This window comes from Hylobates moloch, unplaced genomic scaffold (assembly GCF_009828535.3).
Source record: "Hylobates moloch isolate HMO894 unplaced genomic scaffold, HMol_V3 SCAFFOLD_21, whole genome shotgun sequence".
NCBI lineage: Eukaryota > Metazoa > Chordata > Mammalia > Primates > Hylobatidae > Hylobates > Hylobates moloch.
In genome coordinates, this window is record NW_026652296.1 from 3,442,068 (window position 1) to 3,469,754 (window position 27,687).

At 58.1% G+C, this 27,687-nt stretch overlaps 1 protein-coding gene across 3 annotated transcripts; it reads right to left on the bottom strand.

Annotated features, from left to right (window-relative positions):
* Window positions 1–175: 175 nt before the first annotated feature.
* RBM38 (RNA binding motif protein 38) lies at window positions 176–27,687 on the bottom strand. 3 transcript variants are annotated; one of them, XM_032143215.2, is made up of 4 exons: window positions 27,265–27,681; window positions 26,330–26,453; window positions 25,777–25,831; window positions 176–4,541 (listed from the first exon to the last, which is right to left on the bottom strand). In XM_032143215.2, the coding sequence occupies exons 1-4, from the start codon at window positions 27,499–27,501 to the stop codon at window positions 4,376–4,378; spliced, it is 582 nt and encodes a 193-aa protein (XP_031999106.1). In that variant the 5' UTR covers window positions 27,502–27,681; the 3' UTR covers window positions 176–4,375. The 3 variants fall into 3 exon arrangements, with proteins under 3 accessions (XP_031999106.1, XP_031999105.1, XP_031999108.1); XM_032143214.2 differs by lacking the exon at window positions 176–4,541 and adding an exon at window positions 9,942–11,741 and having other exon boundaries at window positions 27,265–27,687; XM_032143217.2 differs by lacking the exons at window positions 176–4,541; window positions 25,777–25,831 and adding an exon at window positions 9,942–11,741 and having other exon boundaries at window positions 27,265–27,687.

The window sequence follows — 27,687 nt, forward strand, 5'->3', positions numbered from 1 at the left end:
ATCACACACACCGGGGCCTGTCGGGGGCTGGGGTGCTGGGGGAGGGATCACATTAGGAGAAATACCTAATGTAAATGACGAGTTAATGGGTGCAGCAAACCAACGCGGCACATGTATACATACGTAACAAACCTGCACGTTGTGCACATGTACCCTAGAACTTCAAGTATAAAAAAACAACAACAACAAAAAAAACAAACAAAAAGAACCTTTGTGTCCAAGTTTTGGTGTGGAAGCTTTTATTTCTCTTGGGTTTTTCGAGGAGAATCTCTGGGTCACATGGTAGCTCTCTCTGTTTAATCATTTGAAGAACCTGCCAGATTGTTGTCTATTTTCCATTCCCACCAGCAGTGTGTGGGGGGGTCCAATTCCCCCACATCCTCACCAGCACATGAGTTTCTCTGACTTTTTCATCCCATCCTAGTGGATGTGAAGTGGTAGCTCATCTCTTTCCTTTGATTTGTGTTTAGTGTTATTCTTTTAAACCAGTTTACCTTATAATAAAACTCAGCCCCACATTGTACTCTGCGGAGGATTTTGGAGGCCTGCAAAGGAAGAGGAAGGGGCTCCCTACCCCCTACTCTAACCAGCTGTACCCCAAGTGGATTAACAAAAAAACATATTTTACACCGAACCATCAAAACCCTGAAAGGGAAACAAACGTGAATTCTTCATCCAACTAGAGACAGCAGAGTCTGTTTTCACTGCCGAAGAAACTAAAGAGAAAAGTAAAGAAAAAATAGAAACATTTTAAAAAGAAAAGAAACTAAACACAGAGCTTCTTTTATTCTCAGGCCAGGCTTTGCCTTAGTAGCAGTCAGAAGCGCTTAAAAAAATACTCATGCCAGGCGCTTCTCCCAAAGACTGGGTTCCGGGTGGGGCACAGGCAGCATTGCTTTTAGCAGCTCCGGCAGCTCAGTTCTCAGGTGCAGCCAGGGCTGGAAGCCCTGATAACAGGATTGCTCTGGGGTGGAGCTGCAAGGAGCCTTCTCACGGTCATGGTCACGAAGATGCGGCTGTGGCTTTGGGTGGGGTCTGAGAGTCAGGTTGAGGTTGGAGGCAGTGAGCATGGGGATGATATTGGTATTAACACCAGTCCAGCAAGATCCCACGATCCTCAGAGCTGGGGGTGGGGAGATGGGGAACCCGTCGAGTCTCCCCAGCGATTAACCAGCTCAACACAAAGGGCCCGGAAGCAGAGAGGGCACTTTCTCAGGGCAGGGGTGATAGGACCATAGCAGCAGCACTGATCCTAATAAAGGCTGGTCCACCTTCAACTTCTCCCTCAAACCTGGCCCTAAGTGCTTGTTCTACTTCGTGTTCTAGGAGGCACTACAAGGTATTATTATTTCCTTTCTATTAATGAGGAAACTGAGGATCAGAGAAGGTGAGTGACTTACCTAAGGTCACACAGCTTGTCAGGAAAGAAACTCAGATTCACATTCAGGTCTTATTCCAAACACTTGAATTATTAACCCTTGTACTAGACCATCCCCTGAGGCAAAGCTAACTCTGCTGGAGTAGGGACCAAGGTTGAAGATATCTCTATCTTTCCATTCATCCCCCCATCCATCCCTTCCTTTATCCATCACTCCCTCCCTCCCTTCATGCCTCCCTCCATTTCATCTTCCATCACTCCTCCCATTCACCCTCCCTCCCTCCATCCATTCCCCATCCATTTCTCCATTCATCTATCCATCAATCCTCCCATTCACACTCCTTCCCTCTATCCGTTTCTCCATTCATCTGTCCATCAATCCTCCCATTCACCCTCCTTCCAACCATCCATTCCCCATCCATTTCTCCATTCATGTATCCATCTATCCTCCCATTCACCCTCCATCCATCCATCTCGTTTGCATCTCTCTATCCATTCCTCCACCCATTTTTTCCCTTTCATCAGTCCCTCCCTCCCTCCCTCCATCCATCTGTCACATAATTGCATAATTGTCCTCTAGAAAGACGTCAAGGAGGATAAAGCACATGTGTATCTGACATGGTTCCTGCTTCCTCCCCTACTTGGCTCTCCCGTGGCTCCTAACTGACAAATTAAAATGCCTGCCAGGGTTCAATGAGAGGCACAGTAAGGATTGGTGGGGACTGTAGCAAACTGGAGAGCATGGGTGTCACTGCTGCTGTGAGGAACTCTGGGCCCAGCATTGTCAGAGGAGCTTCTGTTCATGGTGCCTTTTTTCTTTCCACCATACTCCGTGGCCATCTCTCCATGTCGGGAAATAGACTTCCACAGTATCATTCTTCGTGGCTCTGTGGCCTTTCTCCCTGTGGCCACACCATAATACAGGTCATTGTCTCCTCCCATGGTGACCCCAGCTGCAGGTTAGGAGGGCAGCTTTGCCATCAGATCCCCCGGGGTTTGGAGCCCAGCTCTGCCAGCTACTCACTGTGTGACCCTGGGAAAACTCCCTGACTAGCCTGAGCCTCAGTGTCTGCATCTATAAAGTGGGTTGTTGTGTGGATTCGATGAGCCCATGCTGGTGAGTGGTAGACACAGGGCCTGGCACAAGCCCGGTGCTGGATAAGTTCAGGCTTCTCTGCTCTGCCCACCCTGAGGATGAGGACTACAGCTCCCCACGCCCCTGGTTACCTTGCAGGCTTTTGCTAAACCTCAGCTTGAGATTCAGGACTGTGGCCTTCACGGGCTACACCTCCACCTAGGCCTGCGGGAGCCAAGCAGCCTTTGGTGATATTCCGCTCTCCCGTGGTTCAGGAGGGCTTGTGCTTCCAAGCTGGGCAGGGGCTGTCCACACCTGCGCAGGGCGAGCCATCCCAGGGCACGCTGGCTGCTGGGGAGCAGGGTCCTGCCACTGCATGGGAGGGTAGGAACCCCAGGCTCAGCCCATTCCCCAGGAGCGAGGTTGTCAGGCCCAGGGAGGAGGAGGAGGAGGCAGCCCAGACTCATGCCTAGGACACTCTGAGGCCAGGCCCTTATCCCAGAGGCAGCTGCTTGGAAAGAAAAACAAATGAGAGAACAAGGATGGGGTTGGAGGTGATAGCTTAGACAGGGAAGTCCCAGAAGGCATCTCCAAGGGTGACATTTGAGTTAGGGTTAAGGGACAACAAGAAGAGAGTGACTCCCTCCATCTCTCTCTCTCTCTCTCTCAGGATCAGACAGGTGGACAGGTGGCAGGGCCAGTTCGCCCTGGCCGTGGAGGCTGCGCAAGGAGGTGGGATTTAGTGGAGAGTCACAGAGGGCTTGTATTGTGTTATTGTGTGTGTGCCAGGAAACTGTGTTCTGAGTCACACGGTTGAAGATGGAGCGGGTTCCCATAGACAAGCGCCCGGACCCCAACCCCACCCCGCTGCAGGCTCGGGCCTATCAGAGAAACCCAGAAAGTCAGCAGAAGAGAGGGGCACAGGCACCACCCACCGGAACCCCCGGAGTGTCTGGAGTGCACACACACAGATGCAGGAGCAAACGACCAGACGCCAAGCCCCATTCGCCAGCTTTCATTTCTCAGCTGTGAAAAATAGAGAGCCGTGTTAGCAACAAACAAAAGCCTCCAGTCCTCCTACGACCATTAACGCCTGGTCTCTTTCCTGCCGCTTCTTTTTATACACATATGTAGATTATTTTAATAAATTAAAGGAAATGGTCACATTTTCCCCCCAACAGTGTTACTTTTACAATTTAGAAAAAAAAAAAAAGATCTTTATTTTAATTTCTCTAAAAATGCCCCCATCACTGGAGCAGGGAGCCAGCAGGAGGCACCCGGGAGCCCTCTGAGTTGTTTCTGCTGCACCAGGCTCAGCTGTCTGGTGGGCCGGGCTGCGGGTGGAGGGTGGTTCACCCCATCGTGATCTCCGGGCCACCGTGCACCCCAGTGTGTATACCAGGGCTTGAGGCGGGAGCAGGCGGGGCAACGGGGCTGATAAGCAGAGCCAGGCACTTATCGGCCCCTGCGGGAGGCCCAGGAGGTATCTGGAAGGCCAGGTGCCCACCCCAGGCTGTGCCCTGTGCAACACCCAGCCTTGAGGCACACTGGGCAGCTGCCCCTGTTATTCACTCAGCATCTGGAGGGCTCCCAACCTCCTGCCCGGGGGCTCCTGGTTGGATGTTTACATCTCTGGGGAACAAACACAAGTGTGACTCAGCAGCCAGGGCAGGGGTGGGGAGGATGCCTGGCTGCCTTTGGATGAGGAAGGTGGAGGATGGGTGCGGTGGCCAGAACCCAGTCCTTGAGGTGCAGCGGCGTGTGGCTCCAGATTCAGGATGCATGGGTCCAACCCCCAGCTCTGCCCTGGCCCTGCCACTGCCCAGCTCTCTGGCCTTGAGCAGGCAGCCAAATCTTCCCAGCTTTGGTTTTCCCATCTGTGAAATGGGCACAGTCAACTTCCCACAGGCTGCTGGGAGAGTTTAGGGAAATGACAGGTGTAAAGCCATGGCAGGTCTCCGATAAATGCCAGTTTTCATGCGTTCTGGGGCTGTGAGGACAACCTCGGTTCCAGAGGCGGGGAGACTGAAGCGGGAGGGTTTGTCTCGTTGGACTGGCAGCATGGATCCGTCATCCTCAGGCAGCACCCTGAAAAACAGTGGGTGGCCTTCCAGGAATCAGGGGTCTTCTTGAACCCACCCTCCATTGCTCCGCTTCCCCTGATGGCAGTGGGAGCTGAGGGCTCCCTGAGGGGCACCTACTCCACACCAGGGCTGCACGGGGCACCTTACCTAACTCATCCCCTGTAATCCCGGCCACAGCCCTGGGAAGCGGGACCTTGGTTATTAACCAGTTTCTAGGTGATGTAACCGTGGCTCAGTCAATCACCTAAGGTGGCCGGAACACCCGGGCTCAGTCAATCGCCTGAGGTGGCCCGAGCATCCAGCCCCTCCTGCCGCACCTTGTTGGCCCTGCCTGCAGCCGGCACAGGCTAGGGGTCTGCACCCCTGAAGGAGGCCTGGGTGGGGCTTAGGAGACAGGACTGAGCCCTGGTCAAGTTGTTCCATGCAAGCTCCCTGGAGGCCGCATAGCCAAAGACCAACAACACAGGCTTTGGAGGCAGACCGACCCGGGCCCGAAGCCCCACCAGGCCACCTCCCTGCTCTGAGCCCGTCTTCCCTTCTGTAAAATGGGACCATGACTCCACTCCTCATGGGAGGATGCTAAGGAGAAGGAACCGAGCCAGCACGCTGGAGCACATCAGAGGGCACCTCCTGGTGGCCTCAGGCCCAGCTCCCGCTCAAGGACCATGAATGCGAAGGCACTTTGGGCCGCCAGTCCTGTAGGAACATGGACAGCCATGTCCGATGAGAACTGTTTGCCAAACTTCCAACACCTCGCTGAGGCAGAAGCTCGAGCTGTCCTCCTGGAACTGCCCCTAAGGAACCAGGTGACCTCAGGCCACGTGCAGTGAGCGCTCTGAGCCTCAATTTCCCCCTGGGCGAAATGGGCATAAGGATAGACCCAGCGCACCCCACTGGTGTGAAGGTAAAGAGGTAACAGGCTTGGTCAATAACAGTCTCCATAAAGCGCATGCGAATGGGACATGACTCTCATGGACTCAGAGCTTACTGCTGGATGCAAGTTGTCTGCGTAAGGACATTCCCGTGTCTTCCTTGGTAGCAGAAGGCTTTCTGTGTTCTAGGTAGCTATATACCCAGCTAAACACCGACATTCCTCACCCTCCCTTGCAGTTAAGTATGGCCGTGTGACTAAGTTCTGGCCAATGAAATGGAAGAGGAATGTCGTGTGCAACTTCTAGGAAGGCTCCTTGAGAAGTCTCAGCTTGAGATACTCTAGCCTTCCCCTTTCTTTCTTCTGCTGCCTGGCACTTGAACATGATGGCTGGAGCTCCAGCAGCCATCTTGGTCCCCGAGATGGTCTTAAGGAAGGAAGCCATGCATTGAAATGGTTCACTGGGATGACGGAAGGGGCCTAAGCTCCTGATGACTGTGGAGCTGTCATCCAAGCCTGGGACTGCCTGCTTCAGACTTATTTTACATGAGAAAAATAAACGAATTATAGGTAGCTAAGAACCACCCTGATTTTGGACTTTCTATTGCAGTTGCTGAACCTAATTCTAAGTAATGCCAGCCCTTTGAGGTTGTATATGTCCAGAGTCTTGGTTGCCAGGGACAAAAAGATCAAATCAAATAGGCTTAAGTAAAAGGGGGAAAGTATTGGCTCTCAAATTAAAAAGGTCCAGGATCTAACTTCAGGCATAGCTGTATCAAAGGCCCCCAGAGATGTCCCCAAGACCCCATCTCTGCTCCTCTCTCCTCCTCAGCTCTCCTTTCTGCTGGGCTGGCTTCCTTCTCAGGCAGCCTCTCCATAAGCACAAACTCCTCTCCGCCCCCAGCTGCTCCAGGCTTATCTGCTCCCAGCTTGGCTTCCTCAGCAGAGGGACAGCTTTCCTCCCCTAGGAGGACTGACTCGCATGGACCCACACCGGGTCACGCGTCTATCCCGGAACCATTCTCGGGATCCAGGGGAGTAGAATATGCTGACTATTTGAGCTGGGGAGCCAGGGGTAGATGTGGCTCCATTGAACCACCTGGACTGAGGGTGGTGCGGGGGCAGCTCCCTAAGGAAAAGCAGGTGCTGTCACCAGGAAGGGAGTGGATGCTGGGCGGGCAGGACCTGCGGGGCTACCCAGGGGTCAGCTCAATGCATGCAGGGAAGAAAGTGAGGTTCAGGGAAGATGGCAACCAGGCAAGCCCCCCACCAGGGCAGAGCAGAGCAACCCGGGGCTGTGACATGGAGGTGACCTCACCTTCGTGTGGCTTCTTCTTGTGGGCTGCGGTGGCTGTGGTTCCCACACCTTGTCCCAGCCCAGTCCCTCTGTGTTTACACCCCCAGAAGGGGAGTGACAGCCCAATGGCCTTGGAGAGCCCCTTTTTCCTCTCTGGGCCTCAGTTTGCTCAACTGGAAAGTGGGATGAAAATGGGGCTCCAATCGCTAAGGGAAGCACCTCCCACTCACCACTGCCCCTCCCCAGCAAGAAGTCTCCAAATCAATGCCATGGGGCGGGGTGGGGTCTCAGGCCCCTCTGGATCCTGCGTGCCTCTCCCAGCCCCCAGCTGGCTCACACAGCAGCCACGTGCCCCAGAAGTTGCGCTCGGCCTCTGCTCCCAGGCCTGGTCCTCCTGCCTGCTTGGAGGGTAACAGCTCGGAGGTGGCCCAACCTGTGGGCAAAGCCCGGCTGGCGGGATGGCCCTGGTTGCACTGCTGAGGCTCTCTGGGCTTTGTCAGCCCCTTGAAGAGGGGGAAGCAGGCGCTTCTCCAGGCCTCAGGACTTGGGCACCCCACTCCCGGGGGCGGTGAGTGCCTGGCCCATGCTGCCGTCGTTGAGGTCTCTCACAGCCGTCTCAGCTGGGTGTGCAAACCCCACAGGCAGCTGCTTCAGGAGGGGATCCCTGGAAGCACAGCGCGGGATCAAGGACGTGAGACAGTGAAGAGAAGGGGGAGTCATGGACTCAGGGCACCAGCGCAGGGCACGGCGAAAGAGGGGCGTCTATCCCCTAACTGCCCTCCAGCCTGCTGAGGGCTGCCCCAGGGTGTTAGCTCCCTGGCCCTTCCTGCCTGCCTATGCACTGGCCGAGCCTGCGCCAATGTCCAGACAGAAACCCTCTCGAGGAATAGGGGGCTGGCAGTGAGCAGTCTTCCCCCACGCCAAAGGACACTGGCGGCCACCATCTGCCGCCCAGCCAGGTGAGCGGCCAGGTACGGCACCTCCCTCACTGTGCCCGTCTCTTCTGCCCCCAAGCCCTCCGGCCTGGACCTGCTCCACTTCCCTCTCCCCCAAGTCAATGAACCCTCAAAACCATGGCTGCTGCCCCCCGCAACACCCTCACTTGTGGAGCCAAACAATGGGAGTGGGTCCTGTACTGTCACTCAACACGTGTGTGCACATGTGTCTGGGTGCACGTGTGTATCTTTGTGGGGGTACATGGGGGTGTGTGTGCATATGTGTCTATCTCCACATATACATATGTGTCTGGGTGCACGTGTGTATCTTTGTGGGGGTACGTGGGGGTGTGTGTGCATATGTGTCTATCTCCACATACACATATGTGTGTGCACGTGTGTGCCTTGGAAGGTAATTTTGTGTGCAAGCGTGTCTCCATGTGCATATGTGCATGTACTGTGTGGGAGCCAGTACTTGTGTATGTGTGATGGTGTGTCTGAGAATGAGTGTGTGTCTGTTTCTCTGTGTGCATGTATCTCTGAATACCATTGAGTGGGAGTGTCTGTGTATAGCACATACATGTTTAGGTGTTAATGTGTCTGGATGCATGTCTGTGTGGATATGTGTATCTATGCACAGGTATGCCTGTATCAGTGTGTGTGTGTGTGTCTATGCATGTGCGCGTATGGGGGCCCGGGATGTGTGTTAACGTATATACATACACAAACATACATCTGCATGCATGTGTGTGTGACATCTGGCCCTCTGGGCACCAGGCCTGTGCCGGCTGCTAAGAATACAGTGGGTAGGACAGGAAGTCCCTGCCTTGGGAGGACACTCGCGACCGTCTTGCACAGTGAGGCTCAAGGCCAGGGAGGACCTGGCTGGGCTCAGCCTGCATGTCTGGGCACACCCCGGCCATCTCAATCAGGCCCACACCCTTCAGCTCCAGGCAAGCCCCTCTCACCACGTCTCTTGGGGGCCCAGGCAATGTGGGCTCTACTCGTAAGCATCTTGGTTCACAGGTCTGATAACGGGGATACCTGGAGGGGAACTGAGACCATCCATGAACGTGTGTGGCACAGCGTGCGGACCTGAGTCAGCGGCCGCAGATGTTGGTGCTGCAGTGCTGGGGTTTAGGACCCTCGTTGCTGGGGACAGTGGCTGCGCTCTGCATCCCTGCTGCCCTCAGCCAGCCCCTGCTCCCCACTCAGCTCAGGTGACTTAGAAATTCTCTCTCCTGGGTTTGTCACCATCCAGAGCCTTCAATCCTGGGACCCAGGAGATGTTTTCAAGGCCTCAGGGCCTTCCTGAAGGCCTGTCCCGGAGGCTGCCACCAGCTGATAGTGACAGGAAACATGCAGGCCGCGAGTGGCCTTCACGATAACCCTGGCAGTACCCGCAGCCCCCCTCCGTGGATCCCCAAGTTCTTATCAGCTGCAGCAAGTCTCCTCCTCAGGGCTGGAAGCCCCATGCTGCCCTCCCTGACCCCTCACAAGCATTTGCAAACTGAGACAGTGGGAGGGAGGCGCCGGCCTGCAGGGCCTGGGAGGAAGTGCAGACCCTCACGGCATCTCTACCCGCTCCCCGCCGGAAACCTGTCAGTCTCCATCAACCTGGGGCATTGTTGTGTCTGCCCCAGCAGATGAGAAACCCAAAGGGCAACCCTGTCTGCTCTATCCCCAGCGCTTTGCGTGTGACCCAGCACACATCTTGGGATGACAGTGAGTGAGCAATTCAAGGAAGGAGTTAATGGATTCTCCAGCCCTGACACCTCCTCTATGAAGGCCTTGTGAGGTCCCCAGCTCTGAGTTCTAGATGCTGGGCCTATCCAGCCCCAGACCAAGGCTTCCCTTCCAAGTCTACCCTAAGGGCAGCTGTCCTGGACACCTGCCATCGTCCTCTCAGGAGCCCACATTCAGGGTCTTCTGGTGGCAACCCCCCTTCTCTCGGGGAACTGTCCTCCTATTCCACAGGAATCTGGTGGGGCTGCCAATCACGATCCATGTCCAGGTCCCTCCCCAGCCATAGCGTCAAGAAGTAACGCCAGCGCAGTCCTCTCCGGGTCTGAAGCTGACGCTGGATGACGCACGGCGGCGGGGACGCCAGGCCTCCCCTGCATTAGCGGGTGTGAAGGGGGGCTGCGTCTGTTCTGCTACTGAGGCTCAGCGGCCGGTGCAGGCCAGGCGCTCTATGCATGGCTGCCAGCGAAATCCTGGGCTCCTGAACCAGGAGGGCGGGGCATGGGTGATGCCCACAGGCACCAGGGGAGCTCTGCGTTTTGAGAAAAATTAGACCAACTTTTTCTTTAAAGAAAACAAGTTTTATTTTTGTCATCAGAACATTCTAATAAAAATATTATTATGAGATTAGCTACCTTTATTCTCTGGGCCTTGACTCTGTCCCAGGCCTGCCCTGGAGCGCCTGCACGCTCAGCTCCCTGAGGTAGGTCCGGAGGGAGACCCCCCGCTGCCCGCCGCCGCCCTCAGCCAGGATACCTCTCACCTCATGTCCCCTCCTCCAGACCCCCACAGCCCTGGATGCCCCATAGCAGCCCTGCCACAGCTGGCAGAACTGCCTCCTTCCTCCACCAACCCCCAAGACAGGCAGGAACCATCTCGGGCTGGCACACAGCAGGTGGTGCGGGGGTAGAGGGAAGAGGCACACCCTCCTGCACTCAACCGCTCCAGTGGGCAGATCTGAGGGCCTCTGCCCCCCCCCGCAGGCTGGCACCGCCGTGGTCTAGACCCCGAGTGGCCTGAATGCTGCGGATCACTCCCTTCTCCCGTTCCACAGTGTTTGGGGAGTTGGGGAGGGAGGGAAGGGAGAGGAGTGTCAACGTCGCAGTGACGGGGTCCTGAGACAACTCACTCCGCCACCCTGGTAGGCAGCAGCAGACAGTGGCCCGCGCGGGCCTGAGGGGCCTCCTGTCTGTGGTGCCCATCCCACTGAGAGGATCCTGGCCCGCGAGCCGGCAGACACTTTATTATACAGAAACACTGTCGTCGTCTCCACGGGCGGAACCAACAAAAAGCAAGTCTCTCCAAGTCAAAAATAGGTTTTGGATTCTTGGTGGCGGCAGTATCCGCTGAAAAAATAGACTGAACTTCTGAAATTATCTTAGTAGCAAAACAATTACAAGAAAAAAGTTGCAACTTCAGTGCTATGACTGGAAAGGGGCCTTTGGCCGGCTGCCCCCGTTACTGGCGGCCCCCGTGCGCCTGGGAGCTCCTCTGGGCTTGAGGAAGCCGCCCACGTGCCCTGATGGAGAAAATGGGACTCCAACAGGAGGCTGTGTCCTCACACCTCGGACTGTGCTCACAGCTCGGGAGGATCAAGTTACAATAAACAGTCCATTAACTTCTTGCTCTCAGGTTCCCCTGGAGTCAGGCATCTCTGCACAGTCCAGGGCAGCCAGGCGCTGCAGAGGGTCTGTGACACCCCGCCACGATGCGGCGGCGGGGACACAAGCCTGAGGGCACCTGGAGTGTGGAGAGGCAGGAGAAGGTGCAAGGAGAGGCTGCCGTGGTGTGCAAGGAACCTGGGATTGTGTCTTTAAATAGCTCTCGGTCATTCTTAAAGTCCTCCCTCAAGACACAATGGGACCTAGATTTAAAGAGAAGCCATCTCTCTGCTGTCCCAGGGCGCAGGCGGAATGCCCGAGTGGTCTTCGGAGGCACGGGTGCTGGTGGCACCTCACTGAAGCTCGGCCGGACTGTCGCCGGCCCATCATGGCCTGGCAGCTCTGTCTGCTGTGAAGGTGACAATGCCACAGTCCTTGGGGCAGGAACGCCCCTCACTGCATCCTGTCGGGCTGCAGCTGCGGCGCCTGGTACTGCACAAAGGTGGTGCCCGCAGGGGCTGCGGCCGAGAGCGCCTGGGGCACGGCGGCCGGGTAGCTGTAGCCCACGAAGCTGGCAGCCGTGGCAGGCGAGGCGGCATATGGGTACTGGTCATAGGTGGCCGGTGGGTACTGGGCGTAGGCCGGGCTGGCCGGCGTGTACTCAATGTAGGGCGAGGACAGCGATGGGACGGGGGCGGCCGGGATCACCACGCTGGGCTGCACGATGGCTGGTGGGTAGATGTAGTGCGGGGTCAGCCTGTGGGGCCAAGCATGACGGGTTAGGGCCAGAACGGAGTTGGGGAATACAGCTGGGAGAACAGTGGGGTACACGATGCGTGCCGCCCCCCACTGCGAGCCCCAACTTTCCTCCTCAGTCAGATGGGCACAGAAACAGCACCGGGCCTGATGCTGCCGCCTCAAGGCCTTCGCACTGGCTGTCCGCGCTAACCACCAGGCTCCCTCCTCCCCTCCATGTCTCCTTCTCAGCAAGGCCTTCCCAGACTGCACTCCCCATCCCAGCCCTACACCCCACATCCCTGGGGCTGGTGCAAAAATAAAAATCTTGAACGGTTGTTTTCAAATGATTGAGAATTTGAAGCCACGACAGCACAGCATGCGATCAAGAGCAGGGCCCTATACGAATCCCCGGGTTGCATGTCTGGGAGGCCAGCCCCTGTCCCCTTCCCTGCTCATCTCCCTGATACCCAACACCCACCAAGTGACACTGCACACTCGGCTCATGTACACGCCTTCTCTCCTAGCCAACACCCGCTCCTCACAGTGTTTCTTTCTTTCTTTTTTTTTTTTTTTTGAGATGGAGTCTTGCTCTGTCGCCCAGGCTGGAGTGCAGTGGCGTGATCTCGGCTCACTGCAAGCTCTGCCACCCGGGTTCACACCATTCTCCTGCCTCAGCCTCCCGAGTAGCTGGGACTACAGGCACCTGCCACCACGCCTGGCTAATTTTTTTTTGTATTTTTAGTAGAGACGGGGTTTTACCGTGTTAGCCAGGATGGTCTCAATCTCCTGACCTCGTGATCCGCCCACCACGGCCTCCCAAAGTGCTGGGATTACAGGCGTGAGCCACCGTGCTCAGCCCTCACAGGGTTTCTTTCTGTCCCTGACAGCACGGACTCTGGCCTGCAGCAGCTCCGTGAAGATGTGAGAGTGACTGCGTGAATGCTGGAGCAAAGGGGTGCAATGGCGGTGACCACAGAGATGGCGCCATGAGCAGCCCTCAGTAATGGCGCCAGCAGCTGCCATACTCGCTAGCGCCCACGCTGGGGGAGACCCGTACTGTGACTGGGTGTGTCACCCCATCGGCTTGGTCTTCCCATCATGAGGCCCATTTCACACACGGGGCCAGGTGACTTGCCCAAGGTCCTACAGCTGATGAGGTGGAGGGGCCAGGAGTCAGCTGGCCTCAGAGCTGTGCTCTTAACCCCACCTGGGCAGGCCACTGTGGAAACGCATCGAGGCCACCACTTCCTGCCTGCTGTGGGCTGGCCATGCAACAGCATGCTCAGCCCTCAGCAAAGGGGGAAACGAGGCTCAGGGAGGCAGCTTTCCTGGCGTGTGCTTGGTCTGCCAACCAGCTGCTCGGTGGCCTGGGGCAAGCCGCTAAGCCTCAGTTTCCCATCTGCAACAGAACAGCCACCTCAGTGGCATCAGAAGCTGCTGCAGAGCCTGAGGCATGGAGTGGTCTTGCCAGGGCATGGCACTGTGCCCTGGGCATCAGTTATCTCCTCTGCCTTGCACACCTGCGTGTTACACAGGCCAGGCCCGCCTAGGGGGCAACTTGGAACCTCAGCTTCCTTCTGCACCTGTAGGCAGGGCCCTCACTCAAGGGAAGCAGCTCTGGAGAAAAAGTACAACATCCTTCCCTGCATTCTCCTGCGTTCGGCAGGGACAGAAACTAGGCAGCTTTCTGGAGCACGGTTTGGCAACATGTGAGCATTGAAAACACGTACTCCCTCCCCAGAGCCAGGGACCCTCAGGGTCAGAGAGGAGCCCTGGCTTCCAGCACAAAGGCAGGTGCACTCAGTGGATCCCCCAGCCCTACGGCAACAGTGGGAACCAGAAAAACCTGGATGACAGGGCCTCTTGCTCCCCCCACCCCATCTGGGAAGTGTGTGGGAAGTTTCTACACCGCATCACCCTCTCTACTGCTGTTTACCTTCCCAGGTTGAGCCATCCTAGTGGCTGCTGTGGCCACACCTGCAGCCCACACAGCCAACCCTCCATAGCATCTGTCCAGAGGCCCAGGCAGCTCCTGCCAGGAACCCCACAGCGGCACCTCCTGTCCCTCTCCCCAGGTTAGAAGCCTCTGCTATCCACCCTGCATCCTCCATGGGAACAAGAGCCTTGTGCAGAGCCAGGCTTGGGTTTGAATTCTGACTCTCAAGCTGTGACGCCTTTCTCACATATCTGCCAGGATGCAGAGAGGAGTAGACCATACAGCCCCTGCCCTCGAGGGGCTTAGCTTCTAGGATGGGAGAGGCACCAAAACGCACCAACCCATAAACCAGAGTGGGGGAGCTCAGGAGAAGTCGACAGCACAGGGCTGTGATGTGTGGACAGCGATGGGGGAGAGGACAGGGTGGCTTCTTGAAGGAGGGGATGCCTGCAGAGACCTAATGATGAGGCAGAGCTGGCCACAGGGGAGTAGCATTGCGGCATAAGGCGGAGGAAGGCACCAGTCTGAGCGTCTGAAGAGCGGACGAGGGCAGCCGGCAGCCTCTGTGCACAACCCTCTCGCGGCACCTCCACCATGGGGGTGGCCGGGACTGCTGACCCCTGGCTTCCACTGCACACCCAGCTCCACCCTGGTGCCGGCCCATGCCCCACAGCACCTCAATCCCTCGCATCCTCCCCACCTGGGCCTGGCACCTGCCAATGCCTCTGCCTGGAGCCCTTATCCTGGCGAGGCCCCCCCAACCCCACATGGAGGCCAGCCCCTCACCTCGCTACGCTGCCTGACGCCCCACTGGATGGCGCTCTGTCAGAGAGATGGCTCTGTCTGGACCCCCAGCTCTCTGCCAGGACCAGGCCTGTAGGAGGCACTGGGCACATGGTGCTGATGGAACAAAGGCCCGGTGGGTGGCACAGACCCCACTGAGAACGATGAGGAGCTCTGGCCAGCGGAGGCAGGGGGCCCAGCAGGGTCTCGGAGGCCTCCCTCGGGAAGGGGGCGAGTGGAGACACAGCAAGGACTGTCTTGGGGCTGTGCCCAGCAGGCTGTCCCTGGCATCACCAGTGCCCACCCCCCCCACCGACGATCCAGCTCTCGGAACCTCGAAAACATTCCTTAGTTGGATGCTATGGAAGCTTTGAACCCACACCTTCTCCAAACATGGGCAGTGATGCCCCTGCCTCAGACACCTCCCCGCAAGTTTTTGCTAAAAATGTGGATCCCATGCAGACTGCAAAGGCAGATGGGGCCCAGAAATCTGCATGAACAGGCCCCGGGGTCCTGATCCGCAGCTGCGTTCAAGAACCGCTGCCCAGACCAGGGACGCAGAACACAAGTGCCTGGGGCTGTGGGGCAGCCGGGTTCCGGCCACACTCACCTCGAGGGCTGTGTCATTTCTATCGGGTTCTGATGCCCCACATCATCGGGGCCAGAGCGCTGCCTTGGCCACCAAGGAGATGCCCTACTCAGGGACACTCAAACACAAGCGTGGGTGAGCAATGTTTAGGCTGGGGAGGAAGGAGGGGCTCTCCTGTTTCCTGACCCTTGCAGACACTGCATGTCGGTATCTACTCATCTTTCTGTATGTAAAGGGCCTGGGATAACTTGCGAAGCATTTTCAAAGCCACAGAAGGCCAGGTGCAGTGGCTCACACCTGTAATCCCAGCACTTTGGGAGGCTGGGGTGGGCGGATCATGAGGTCAGGAGTTTAGGACCAGCCTAGCCAACATGGCGAAGCCCTGTTTCTACTAAAAATACAAAAATTAGCCAGGTGTGGTGGCGGAAGCCTGTAATCCCAGTTACTCGGGAGGCTGAGGCAGAAGAATCGCTTGAAACCAGAAGGTGGAGGTTGTGGTGAGCCGAGATCATGCCACTGCACTCCAGCCTGGGCAAAAGAGTGAAACTTTGTCTCAAAAAAAAAAAGTCACAGAAAAGATCCTAGTGTTAGCCCATTTCCCAGAGAGGAAATCCGAGGCTCAGAAAGGCCCCAAGCAATCTGCCCCACTGCAGAGCAAGGGATTGGCACAGTGGGGCCTGCTGCTGGTAGCTGTGCCTGCAAGGACTGGCTGGGGCCCCAGGTTCAGCTCAAAATAAAAGGAAGGCACAGCAGGGGCCACACCTCAAGGCCCCAAGGGGGAGTGAGAACACCGGCCGAAGTTAAGGTAGAAGGAGCCACAAAGCCCCGCCAGGCAGGAGCTGGGTTCCAGCGGCTTCTCTCCCTCCTAGGGCTTCGCCTCACCCCTGCACTTGTCTGAGTTACCAAACAGGTTTCAAAACTTCCAAGGCGCAGTTTCCTCATCTGTAAGTTGGGTCCTACAGAGGCTGACCTCGAAAGCTTGCTGTGAGGCCCTAGAGGCGCTACTAGGACAGCGATTCCCAACCAGGACAACTGTGCCCCAGGGGACACTGGAAAATGCCTAGGGACGGTCCTAGTTGTCACAACTGACAACCAGGAATATGGGGTGCGGATGGGGGTGCTGCTGACATTAGGGGTTGAGGCCAGGGGTGCTGACTGCTTCCTACAATGCTCAGTGTGCCCCCACAACAAAGAACAATGCCGCCCTAAAGGTCCGCAGTGCTGAGACTGAGATGCCCGACTGTGGAACATCAGAAACCACGTGGGGAAGGGCAAAGACAAGGAATCCTCACTGCTGTTCTGACCACAAGTGCCCACGCCAGGGGGGCTGCAAAGGAGGCTGGTGGGAACTGAGAGACAGAGGGGCACATGCAGCCATGCGCACATGGGCGAACCCACTGAGTGGTCAGGTGAGAAAGAAAAATGCAGCCAAACCACCAGCCCCGCACTGTCCAAGGGCGGCCTGGGCCTGCATCCGGCCGCAGGCCTAAGACTCCGCCTGGCAATGGAGAGCGGGTGTGCATGCGCCAGGCAGGTTCCTCGGCAGCCCCCTCACACTCCATGCTCAGAAAGGTCAGGTGCCACAGCCTCTGCACGCAAGGGCACGGCCTGGTAGCTGCACACTGCCCCACCCACCAAGCCCCATCAACACTGTGTCCCCTGCACAGGCTCGCCTGCCAGGGCACGTGTCTGCCGGCCCTGGTGGGACTCTCCTGCCCTCTCCACCTCAGTGAAGAGCCCACCAGGCCACCCAGGCACCACCCTGCCCACTCACCCCCACTGCAGCCTATGCCCACACCATCCAACAGGAGTTCCCTGCTTCCATCCCTCCATTCTCCAATCCTCCCTCTCCTTCATCACCAACTCTCCAGGCGGGCGCAGTGGCGTGGCCCTGCCTTGGTGGTGGTGGAGGCCTGCCTCCCATCCCTGAATCCTTCACCCAGCGGCAGCCAGAGTTGTCTTAAAAACATCAAGACGCATGCCTGGAATCCCAGCACTTTGGGTGGCCGAGGCGGGTGGATCATGAGATCAGGAGATTATGACCATCCTGGCCAACATGGTGAAACCCCGTCTCTACTAAAAATACAAAAATTAGCTGGGCGTGGTGGTGCGTGCCTGTAATCCCAGCTACTCAGGAGGCTGAGGCAGGAGAATCACTTGAACCAGGGAGGCGGAGGCTGCAGTGAGCCGAGATCGAGACACTGCACTCCAGCCTGGCGACAGAGCAAGACTCCGTTTCAAAACACAAACAAATGAAAACATCAAGACCCCATCACCTCCAGGAGCAGAACCCTCCAGCTGCCTCCCATTGTACCCAGAAGAAAACCCAAACTGCTCCCTCGTGGCTTCCTGCGTTATTAGGCCTCAACCTACCTCTCCTAACTCATCTCCACCTGCAGTGTGCCCTCCCTGGCCACACTCCCACTGCCCTGGGCTCCTTCTGTTCCCAGATTTGACTCCTTCCCACCACAGGACCTTCGCACCTATGCGCTTCCTTCTTCCCACAGCTCAAAGCTCACCCCTCAGGGTCCCACCCAGGCGGCTCTGTTTCCTTATGATTAGAAGCCCCCTCGTCATCTGTCTTGCACAATGTCTTCCCCACAAGAGCGTGGTCTCAGCCGCTGCGTCCCAAGTGCCCCAGCACAGCAGGTGCCCAGTGCTGAGCGTCTGAGGCAGGCCCCGGCTTTGCAAGCAGCTGGGAGGCAAAAGAGCCCCCACTCCTTGGAATGGCCTCCACTTCCCAGGCCAAGAGTCCCTGCCCCAATAAGGCAGAGAAAGCAGTTCAGCCTTCAGCAGCCAGGGCTGGGCAGGCTGGAGGGACAGGCAGACACGGCTCCACCCAACAAGTCACAGCTAAACAGGCACAGCCCGCCAGCCTCTGCTCCCCGACCAGGTGCCTGGCGGCCCCGGGTGACCTCATCACTGCCTCTGGGGAACCACACGCCCCAGGGGGCTGCTGTGAGGATCTATTGCTCTGTGCACCCGAGAGGCTTCAGCAGCATCGACGCCTCCTTGGGCCTGAGGAATGCTGGGAGGGACAGAGGCCCTCCCTCTCCTAGGACTTTCAGCCCCAGGTCAGGGGGCAGCAGCCAAGAACTCTTGGTGAGCAAAACAGACCAGCAGCCAGGCACAATCAGGTAGGAGCCTAAAGGTCGGGGGACCCGATGCTCATCAGGGCTGCTCCTGTCTGGCCAGGGCCCGCTGGCCTCTTCAGGCACACTGCACTTGCTCCCTCCTCTAGAAGTCACTTTGGAATCGGCCCTCTGTACGGCCGCTGCTGGAGTCCCATCCGTTCCCCAGAGATGCAGAGCCATGGCCCAGCTGTTCCCTCATAGGAGAGGGCAGGGGCCTCCTTCCCTTCCAGTTTCCTTCCAAGTTCCGGCCTCAGAACAACTGGGCGTCCGTGCCTCCTCATCCTCTGCAGAAAACTTCTATCCTCCCACCAAGACCCCGGAGAAGGGCCTTGCACCAATCAGAGGCGGATCTGTTTCCCAGAGAATTAATCCTACCACTTGTGCAAAGTCCAGGCAGAGCCAAGGAAGAAACCACGGGAATGGGTGGGACAGATCCCCACATGCCACCCAAGCCCCTCTGCAACGCTGGACACTGGGCACAGGCACCTACCTGGGGTCCAGGGTGTTTGCGGAAGGACGACTCAGGGGTTCTCTGCTTCCCCCTAGTGCCGGAGCCTGGGCAACACCAAACCCCCAAATCATGGAGCCACTGAAATGGGCCACCATTAGGGCTGGAAAGGCCAGGCCATCCTGGGAGGGCGGGGCATGCAGGAGGAGCTGACTCTGCCACAGCCCAGGAGAGGACAGGGGGACCCAGAGCCTGGTCCAGACTGGAAATCTGAGGTGCCTGCCTCCCTTCCCGTTCACACGTGGCCTAGGCAGCATCTGAACCCCAACACACCCAGGGTCAGCACACAGCCAAGAGCACCACAGCTGACTCTGTCCACGGAGACTCAGGGGTCCAAGGGCAGGAAGAGCCCCAAGCCTAGATCCTGGCCACGCCTGTCCAAGTCCCACGGACCATCACTCAGCCCCTCCGGCCTCTGTTTCCCATCTGTAAACTAAGGATGCTGCAGAGTCCAACAGATTGTCCCCAAGACAGAGGGCTTGGGCCTCGGGCAGTCTGAGAACCCCCTGGCGGGCCGGGTGAGGGAAGTACAGATGGTGCCTGGGACACATGTCCACACTCAAAGCAGAACTCGCAGTGAGAAGAACTGACCACGGCCCAGGAGGACTCATTTTCTGAACATAAAGTCGCCTCTGAAAATAAAAACGAAAAAGGCAAATGAGCCCATTGCACTTTCCCTGCTCTCCAGGGGCCTTGCCCCACCACGGCAGAGACGGACCGCAGCTCTTAGGGTTCTGACTCCCACCTGGCTGGGTGCGGGAAGGTCCCCGAGGCGCCTGGCAGGCAGGAAGCCAGGCCACGGCCCTGCCTCCCGGGAATCCCCAGTGACTTGTTAGGGGGGAGGACTGGGAGGTCTGGGGACATTCAAGTTCTGTGGGGCAGCCAGCCACAGGACACAGGTCAAACGCCCTCTCTGTGGGGCAATGCCAGGCCCGGAATAGCATCTCCACCTCAACCGGCCCAAACTCCAATTCCTGACCTTCTCCCCAAAACTGTACTGCACAGCAGCCTCCACCCCAGTCAGGGCCAAGCCCATCTTCCATTTCATAGGCCCAAAGCTCCAGAATCTTCTTGGACTCCTCTTTCTTTCCCAGGTTCTTCAAAATAGACACCCAGAATCTCACTGTATCTCACAGGGCCGCTGGTGCAGGCAGCACCCTCGTCTCATGCCTGGATTACTGCGCATCCTCTAAGGGCCTCCAACCACCACAATACCCTCGGCAGTGCAGGCTCAACCCAGCAGCCAGAAGCGAAAACACTCTGAAAACAAAAATGCAGACTGACCCATCCCTCCTCCGCTCCGAGCCTGCGTGGCCCGGTGTCACTTGGAGGAATGTAGCAGTGCCTCCCTGGGTCATCAAAGTCCTCTAGGAGCTGAGGCTACCCTGCCGGGCCCTGAGCCTCCCCGGCTGCTCCCTTCCCCTCCCCAGCTCCTGTCGCCTTCTGAGGCATGCTGACCTCCTTTGTCTCTGTCCTCCTCTCAGCACCTCGCTGCAGGAAGCACTGTGATTAGGAGCTGGGACCGGGTGTCCCCTCTCCCCCATGGCAGGCGTCCCCAGCCTGGCACAAAGCAAGCAAAGATCTGTCAGACAAGCTGACCCAGTGTCCAGCTCCCTACTCTACCCAAACAAGATCGGCAGGAAGGTCCTGATGCCCGCAGCACACTGCAGAGTTCTCAGCCTGTCCACCCTCAACACAAGGTGAAACTGAGGCTAAATGAGGAAAGCTCAAACTTGGGCCTCCACCTCGGTCTGTGATCAGGCCTCTACCCTGAGACAAAGCTGTGCCCCTTGGCCCAAGGCTTCCAGAAGAGGCTCCCCAAGCCCAGCAGGGAGCCAGGGTGAGAACTCATGTTCGGAGAGGAGCCCCCGCCACCCAAAGGCTGCTTTCTGTTTCAGCAGACAGGACAAACAACAGGTGCGGCACGGGCGCCCGCCCAGGAGGGCCACGGCGCAGCCCACGCCTGGCTCCAGATGAGCTGCCAAACAGGAAGCCTTGGGGGGGGGGGGGGGCACCACGAGACACCCTCAGGGTGAAAACGTGACGCCACAGTGTTGGGGGGAGTCACTTCCTCCCAGCCCCATGCCGCCTGGCTCTGACCTCAGCTTCTGCCCTCGCCCTGCGGTGCTCACCCTGTGCCCGCCACAGTGACCTGCAGCTCACCTGTCACTCTGGGCCTGGGCTGCTTGCTCTTCCCCAGATGCCAATAAGGCCCATTTCCCCCATCCTCAGTGGAGCCTTCCCCAGCATGCTTGCACACACGCGCGTGAGCGCGTACACACACACACACACGCCATCACCTGCAAACAGCTCCTCTGGCTTTGTTTCACTTTGTATTATAAAATAATAAAAGACTCCCAAGAAGTTGCAAAAACAGTACAGAGAGGTCCTGTGTACTCTGCCTCCTCCATCCCCCAAGGGCACATCAGAGTAACTAAGGACACGAGCAAAACCAGGACACTAAGCCAGGCACAGTGGCTTAGTGACTGCAGGCCTTCAGCACACCGCATCATCTTCTACACACACTAACCGTGAAGCTTTATCACACACACAGACACATCTCCCCACCACTGGACTCGAGACGTGGGACTGTTCGGTCCCCACGCAGGCACTCATTCCGCCAGCTTCCTGTTTAACTGCACGCGTCACCATGCGGGCCCACGAGTGCACAAGCAGAATGTAAGCACCTGAGATCGGGGACCGTGTCTTTCTTATGCACCAGGCCTGGCATACAGCAAGCACTCAATAAACATCTGATGAATGAATGATGCTGGGGGTAGCTGTTGACGTTCTCCCCATCTCGCGCACCCCATGCTCTCAAGGAGACAGACACCTTCCCATCACTGCCTCCCCAGTCTGTCCTCTTGCTCTGGGGACCCAGGTGCTCTGTCCAGGCCCCATGGCGTGCACACACCAAGGCCCGTGATGGCAAGGGCAGCCATCTACTACCCAGTGGGAACCAGAGACCTTCACACGAAGGACGTAGGGGTCCCTGAAACTATACATGCAGTGGGGCAGGCACATGCCTGGGAGAGGGTCTCACGGCCATCATCAGTCTTGAGGCCTTGTGCTCTGAATCATCCAAGAGCTGCCATCTAGCCAGAGGGAGGCGCTGAGTCCTTGTGGGAGGGACAAGAGTCTCGCAGCCCCCAACTCAGGCCCCACCATCCCGGGATGTGTGAACCCAGCAAGTCTCTCAGTTGCTCTGAGCCTCGGTTTTGCACAGGTAGTCAATCAACAGACCCTGGAGCAGAGCCGGCAAGAGATGCGTCACTGACAAACTGTGACTTCCTAGGGCCAGGCCCTCCACACACAGTCAAGTTGGCCCTGTAGGGGAGACAGTGTTACTGTTCTCATTCACAGATGGGGAGGAGCCTGCAGAGACGGGCTGGGCCTGGCCTCAAGCCCAGGCAGACCCCCAGGGCCCTTGCTCCTGGATATGGCCTGTACCTGATACCCCGGAGTCCGAGGAGCCTGTCTTGTCATCTCGGAGCCCCTGTGGCAGCCATGTCCTGTCACCCAGTTGTGGCCAGTGAGACTTAAGTGGAAGCCTGTTGAGGCCTCTGTGAAAGCTTCCATTTTTCTGCTAAAAAGACAGAGGCAGTTCGTACTGTCCCTTATTGTCCTTTCTGCCCGGAACGTGGGTGGGATGTCTGGAGCTGTGGCAGTCATCTTGTGACCATGAGGCAAGGTCCAAAAGACTCACAGATACTGGTCCTCATGCCACTAAACCCAGGGGACATTTGGCAATGTCTGGAGATATTTTTGGTAGTCATGACTTAGGCGAGGCAATGCTACTGGCTTCTAGGGGTGGAAGCCAGGGATATTCCACCCCCTTCAGACGTTCTATAATGTACACAGTGAGGCACTCTGTGAACGAGAGTCAAGGCCACAGCCAGGCCCCCTTAACAGGCAGGGAGACCTGCACCCAGGGAAGCAGCTGGCCCTTCAAAAATAACCCAAGAAGAGGCTCTGGGTGCAGCCAGGCCCAGGACAAACCTCTGCTCCCGGTGCCCTCAGCCCAAGAATGGACAGACACCTCTTGACACGGGGCATCCTCCCAGGCCAGACTAAGCTCTGCCTGGACACAGACCCTCTCCAGACCACTGCACCTCCCCTCCCACCGGCAGGTGACGGACACACTCGGCTGGCAGACACCCTTGGTGGGCCATGGCCACCGGCTCCTGCTGTGACTACCACACCCTTGCCACTGCCGAGGAAGGCTCCACCAAACTGCAGACGGTGGTCACATATAGTTAGGTCAGAAATGCACGGGTGAGTTAGGTCTCACAGAGCTTGTTCAACTTAAAAAAAGGAAAGAGGCAAGGAAACTCCGGCAAATAGCATAAAGTGTAAAGTTCTTTGGTAAATCCTTCTAAACAAACATTTAAGACCCAGCCAGGCAAAGATTCCACAGGGTCTTGCCTAAAAGCAGAGCTGTGGGATCCTCAGAGTTGTCCAGGGCAAGGTATAAAAGGTCGGGGTCAGAAAGTCGAGGAAGAGTTCAGCCAGGCACGGAAGGGGTTAACCGGTGGACAATCCTCAGCTGCCCGGGCTCCTGGCTCCCACCTCCCTCCATGCCCTCGGCCAACAGCAAGTCGCTGCCAGCCCAAGGCCGAAAAAACTGGCCGCTGAGTCAGGCCCGGCTGTGCTCCCGGGGCCTGATTGTTCACAAAGACAAAAGGGACGCTGACGAGGGCCCAGCTCCCCAGCTCCACCAGCGGACGGGGGCTGGGGGCAGACAGCTGACCCAGGCAGCCCGCCCCAATGCCTCCCGGGAGCTGCACCCGGGAGCCTCCCCCTACCCACCTCAGTAAGGCCCAGGCAGGGGCAGGAGGATTCTCAGAGGCTTGAGTTCAGATCTCCCAGGAAACCAAGAGCGGATGGTCCCTCTGACACCGTCCCTGTTTGGGTCTCCACCCTTTGGCAACCAACAAATAAAGTCTGCGGCCTCTTCATCGTCACAGGTATCAAATGGCCAGCCAGCAGATTGGGTTACAAAACACCGTCGCCTGAAGTCGGGTGCACACAGTGGCAAACTCTGTGACCGATCCCAACTGCTTCTGGATGGGTGGTGTTCACAGGACTCCAGGATAGCAAGGAAGAGGTCAGGCCAGGGCCGGGGCCCTTCCCACTGTCCCCCACCAAGAAAGCATGCGTTCAGGCACCCACCACCTGTGTTCCAATCTCCTCCCGGACATTTATTACCTCGCACCTCCCCACCCCGGCCCCGCCACCCCCGCCCCAGGCCCAGACAGGTGGTTAGCCTTTCTCTGCCTCAGTTTCCCCCTCTATAAAGTAAGAATGGTTTCAGTCCCATCCTCAGAGGCCTGCTATGAGAACAGGAGAGGACTTCTGGGGAAGCCCGAGCACCCAGCCCATGTGCCTGCACACTGTTTTAAGCAGTTAATCTTCCTGTTTTCCGGATGAGGAGGATGTCACTGCCAAGACAGACCCAGATGGTAAGGGGCAAAGTCAGGATTCGAACCCACGTCTGCAGGCCCCAGAGGCCAAGCACTGATGGTTATGGAGTCCCAGAGGCAGCTGCGTCGATCAGAGCGAGCCCAGAAGTAGGGGGGAAGGCCTAGTCCCACAGTAAGCAGAAAAGAGCTGCAGGCACTGGAGGCACACACCCTCACCTCTAGCAGCACCTCCCGCCCAGTCCATGCCCCCCGGCGCCTGCTGCGGGCCTAAGGAACGAGGCCAAGATACTGGAAAACAAGGAACACCCTCTTCACGTGGCCTGAACCCCAGAGGAAGAATCTTGGTGAAGGCATGAAGGCTAGAGTGTCCCCAAACACCCTCTAAGACTACTCTAGACATCTACAAAACAGATTCCAGGACGAGACGGACAGGGCCGCCTGCTCCCACCACCTACACGCTCCCTTCCCAGGAGGACACAGGCACCCCGGCAGGAAGCTGAGCTGCCCGGCCACTTGCATAGGCTAGAAGGGCCCCGGCCACCCTCCAGCACCCCTCGGCCAGCAGCTCCTCCTACTGCTACACTTGCACACATCCACCAATACGCATGGAAGCCGGCAGGGAGCCCCCGAGTCACCCCAAGCGTTCCCAGAAAGTGGGCACAGCAACTTCTGCTGGGGCCTCTGACCCAATCACCTGGGAGCCAGGCTCAGCCCAGTTCCACAGGATCCTTGTCCACACTGCCCCGGTGAGGCAGGTTACTCTCCAAGCTGTGTCTCTCTCCATGGAATCTACGTGGTGCGCGCACATGCGCGCACACACACGCGATCAACTGGCATTAGGGATTTGGACTAAGAAAGCTCATGAAGTGCCAATGCCCTAAAAGGAGTGGTGGTCTCTGAGCTGCCTTCCCCTCCAACTCCAACCCCATCAATATGCCACGGCGCTAGGGAAGACAGCTCCCATCCATCACAGGGGTGGGGAGGCAGGCCGCAAGGCAGGACCCTTTGTATCCCTTAAGTCTGTGTATCCCTCTCCAAGCAGCTGCCAGGACTTATTAGATGTTTTTAAAAAGGGCAGGGAGGTGGGAGGCATTTTAGGATGAAGAGTGGGCTGTGCTGCTTCTAAATGAGTCAGACTACAAGCCCATAGGCCAGGCCACTCAGGCAGGTGGCCTCCGCCCTGAACACATCGTATCTGCAGCAGCGTTCACAAACATCAGACCTTGGTAGCAATGACCTACTGCCACCACCTGCCCCAGCACTAGAACAGGTGAGAGGAGCGCCTGGGGAAGAACCCAGCCTGCCAGTCCCTAGCAGTCATCAGCAAACACTTCAAGAGAGCGTTACCTGCACCAGGCCCACCCTAGGCCCTCCTTTCAGAAAACTCAGATGTGCTGTGACCACTCCCATTTTACGGGTGAGGAAACAGGCCACACACTTAGCGAAGGGAGCTGGGGTGTGCACCAAGGCAGGCAGGCTCCAAGGCTCACTATCCCCTAGGTGGTGTGGCCTCTGCCAGGGATGGAGAAATGCAATCTGCCTTCTCTTCACTCCCTTGGCTTAAAGGCAATCACATGTCTGAAAACTGTCATTTCACCAGCCTTCCAGACCCAGGAAGCCCAAGGCCCCCTCCACTTCATCTCCAAGGACTGCCCACCCCAAGCCAGCCACGTCCACTCACCCGTAAGTCCGCTGGATCAAGGTGGGGTGCAGCTGCTGCACCCCAATGGCAAAGCCTAAAACGAGAGAACAATCAGGGACTTGGCCTTACTGCAGGAGCAATGCCTCAGGGGCTGCACACAGGGTGGCAGAATCCCGCAAGCCACACACCTCTAGTCAAAAGGGATCATCAGCTTCCTCTCCCCTCCCAGGCCTCCCCCTCGTGAACCCCAAGGCACACCGCTGAAGTGTGACAGCGAGTGACGCAGGTGTCAGCAGCCACTGGTGTCGGCACTCCCAACCTCCAGGCCCCATGGCCACTTCCTCCCTCCTGGGACAGCTGGCAACTGGGATGCAGTACCCTCCCTGCCCCCCGCCCCCTTCTTTGGGCCACACGCTGTGAGAAGGGGTCTAGATCCTCGAGGGGGGGATGGCTGCCCTGTGCCGGCTCTGCAGGCACATGATAGCCGACTGCCACTGCTGGGGCAAGGAAGGGGGGCCTCTTTCCACCCGACAGATACCGACACCCAATATAGAAACCGAGAAGAGCCAGGCAGGAAAACACAAGCTCTCACCCGTCTGGAGGCTCCGCGGCTTGGCGCCCAGATATGCCAGGTTCACGTTGGCCTTGCGGCCGTCGATGATGGGGTTCGGGTCTTTGCAAGCCCTCTCAGCTGCCGCTCGGTCGGCCATGGTCACCTGGAGGAGCACAGACACATCAGGGGCTGCCGTGGGGGGAGCCAGGGGCGAAAGGGGCAGAGGGCTCCGCCCTGGCACCAGATGCTGCCACCCCTCTCTTCCCTTCCTCTGAGGGTGCCTGTGACCCAGGGTCCTTGAGCCAAAGCCCCTCTGACCCCTACCTGGGGCCCTCCCACAAAGATGCCTCCTGGATTCCAGCTCCTCCCCTCAAAGTTCAAGGCCTGGGAAATGTGGCCTTCAAGGACAAAAATAATCCCCTGCGGGGATAGGGCAAAAATGAACCCCGAAGGGAGGCTGGGGGGCCGCCTGGGCTGCCCACCAGTGAGGGCCGAGACTTTGAGATGGAGTTTGCGACGCTATGCTTGGAAGGGAAGTAGGAAAGTGTCTTCAAGCCGTTTTTACTTAAGCTGATGTTTATTTGGGGCGGCTGAGAGGGCTGTTAAAAATATGAGGGAGGCCGAAGGGCTCCTAACACCCCGGGGTGGAGCCGTTGCTCCTCACCCCCCGCTGCTCCAGGAAATCCCGAGTGCCCTCTGGCTCCAAAACCTCCCCACCAACTTAGAAGTCCTAATTGAACACAGCGGCTCTTCCTTTTAAACCGGGGGTGGGGGTGGGGGCCGGGGCCCGGGGTGGTGGGGGCGGGACCGGCAGGAGCGCGCCCGGGAGAGGCGGCAGGTGCGGGCGCCGGCTGGAGGCGCCTGGGGCGGGGGCGGCCGCAGGCAGGCTGGGCGTGTGCCCCGGAGTGGACTCGGCGCCCAGGCCGCGATAAGGTGTGCGGCGGGGTGCGGGCCCGGGAGCGGGGGCCACTTACGAAGCCGTAGCCGCGGGACTTGCCCGTCTGGCGGTCGGTGATGACCACGGCCTCCTCGATGTCGCCGAAGCCCTCGAAGTACTTCCTGAGCGAGGCGTCGGTAGTGTGGTACGGCAGGCCGCCCACGAAGATCTTGGTGAACGTGGTGTCCTTCTGCGAGCCGTGCATGGCGCCGGGGGCGGCCAGGGGCCGCGAGAAGCCCGCGCTCGGGGCGCACGGCGCGGGCTGCAGCAGCATGGGGGGCGCCCCGCCGCCTACGGACCCGGGCCGCGCGGGGCTGCGCTCATGGGGGGCGGCGGGGAGCGCGCGGGGCAGCGAGTAGCGCCCGTCCAGCCGCCAGGCCCGACCACTCGCGCGCCGCTCCCGCCGTGCGCGCCGAGCTGCGCCGCGAAGCGCTCCGGACCGGCGCTGCAGGGACTCTGC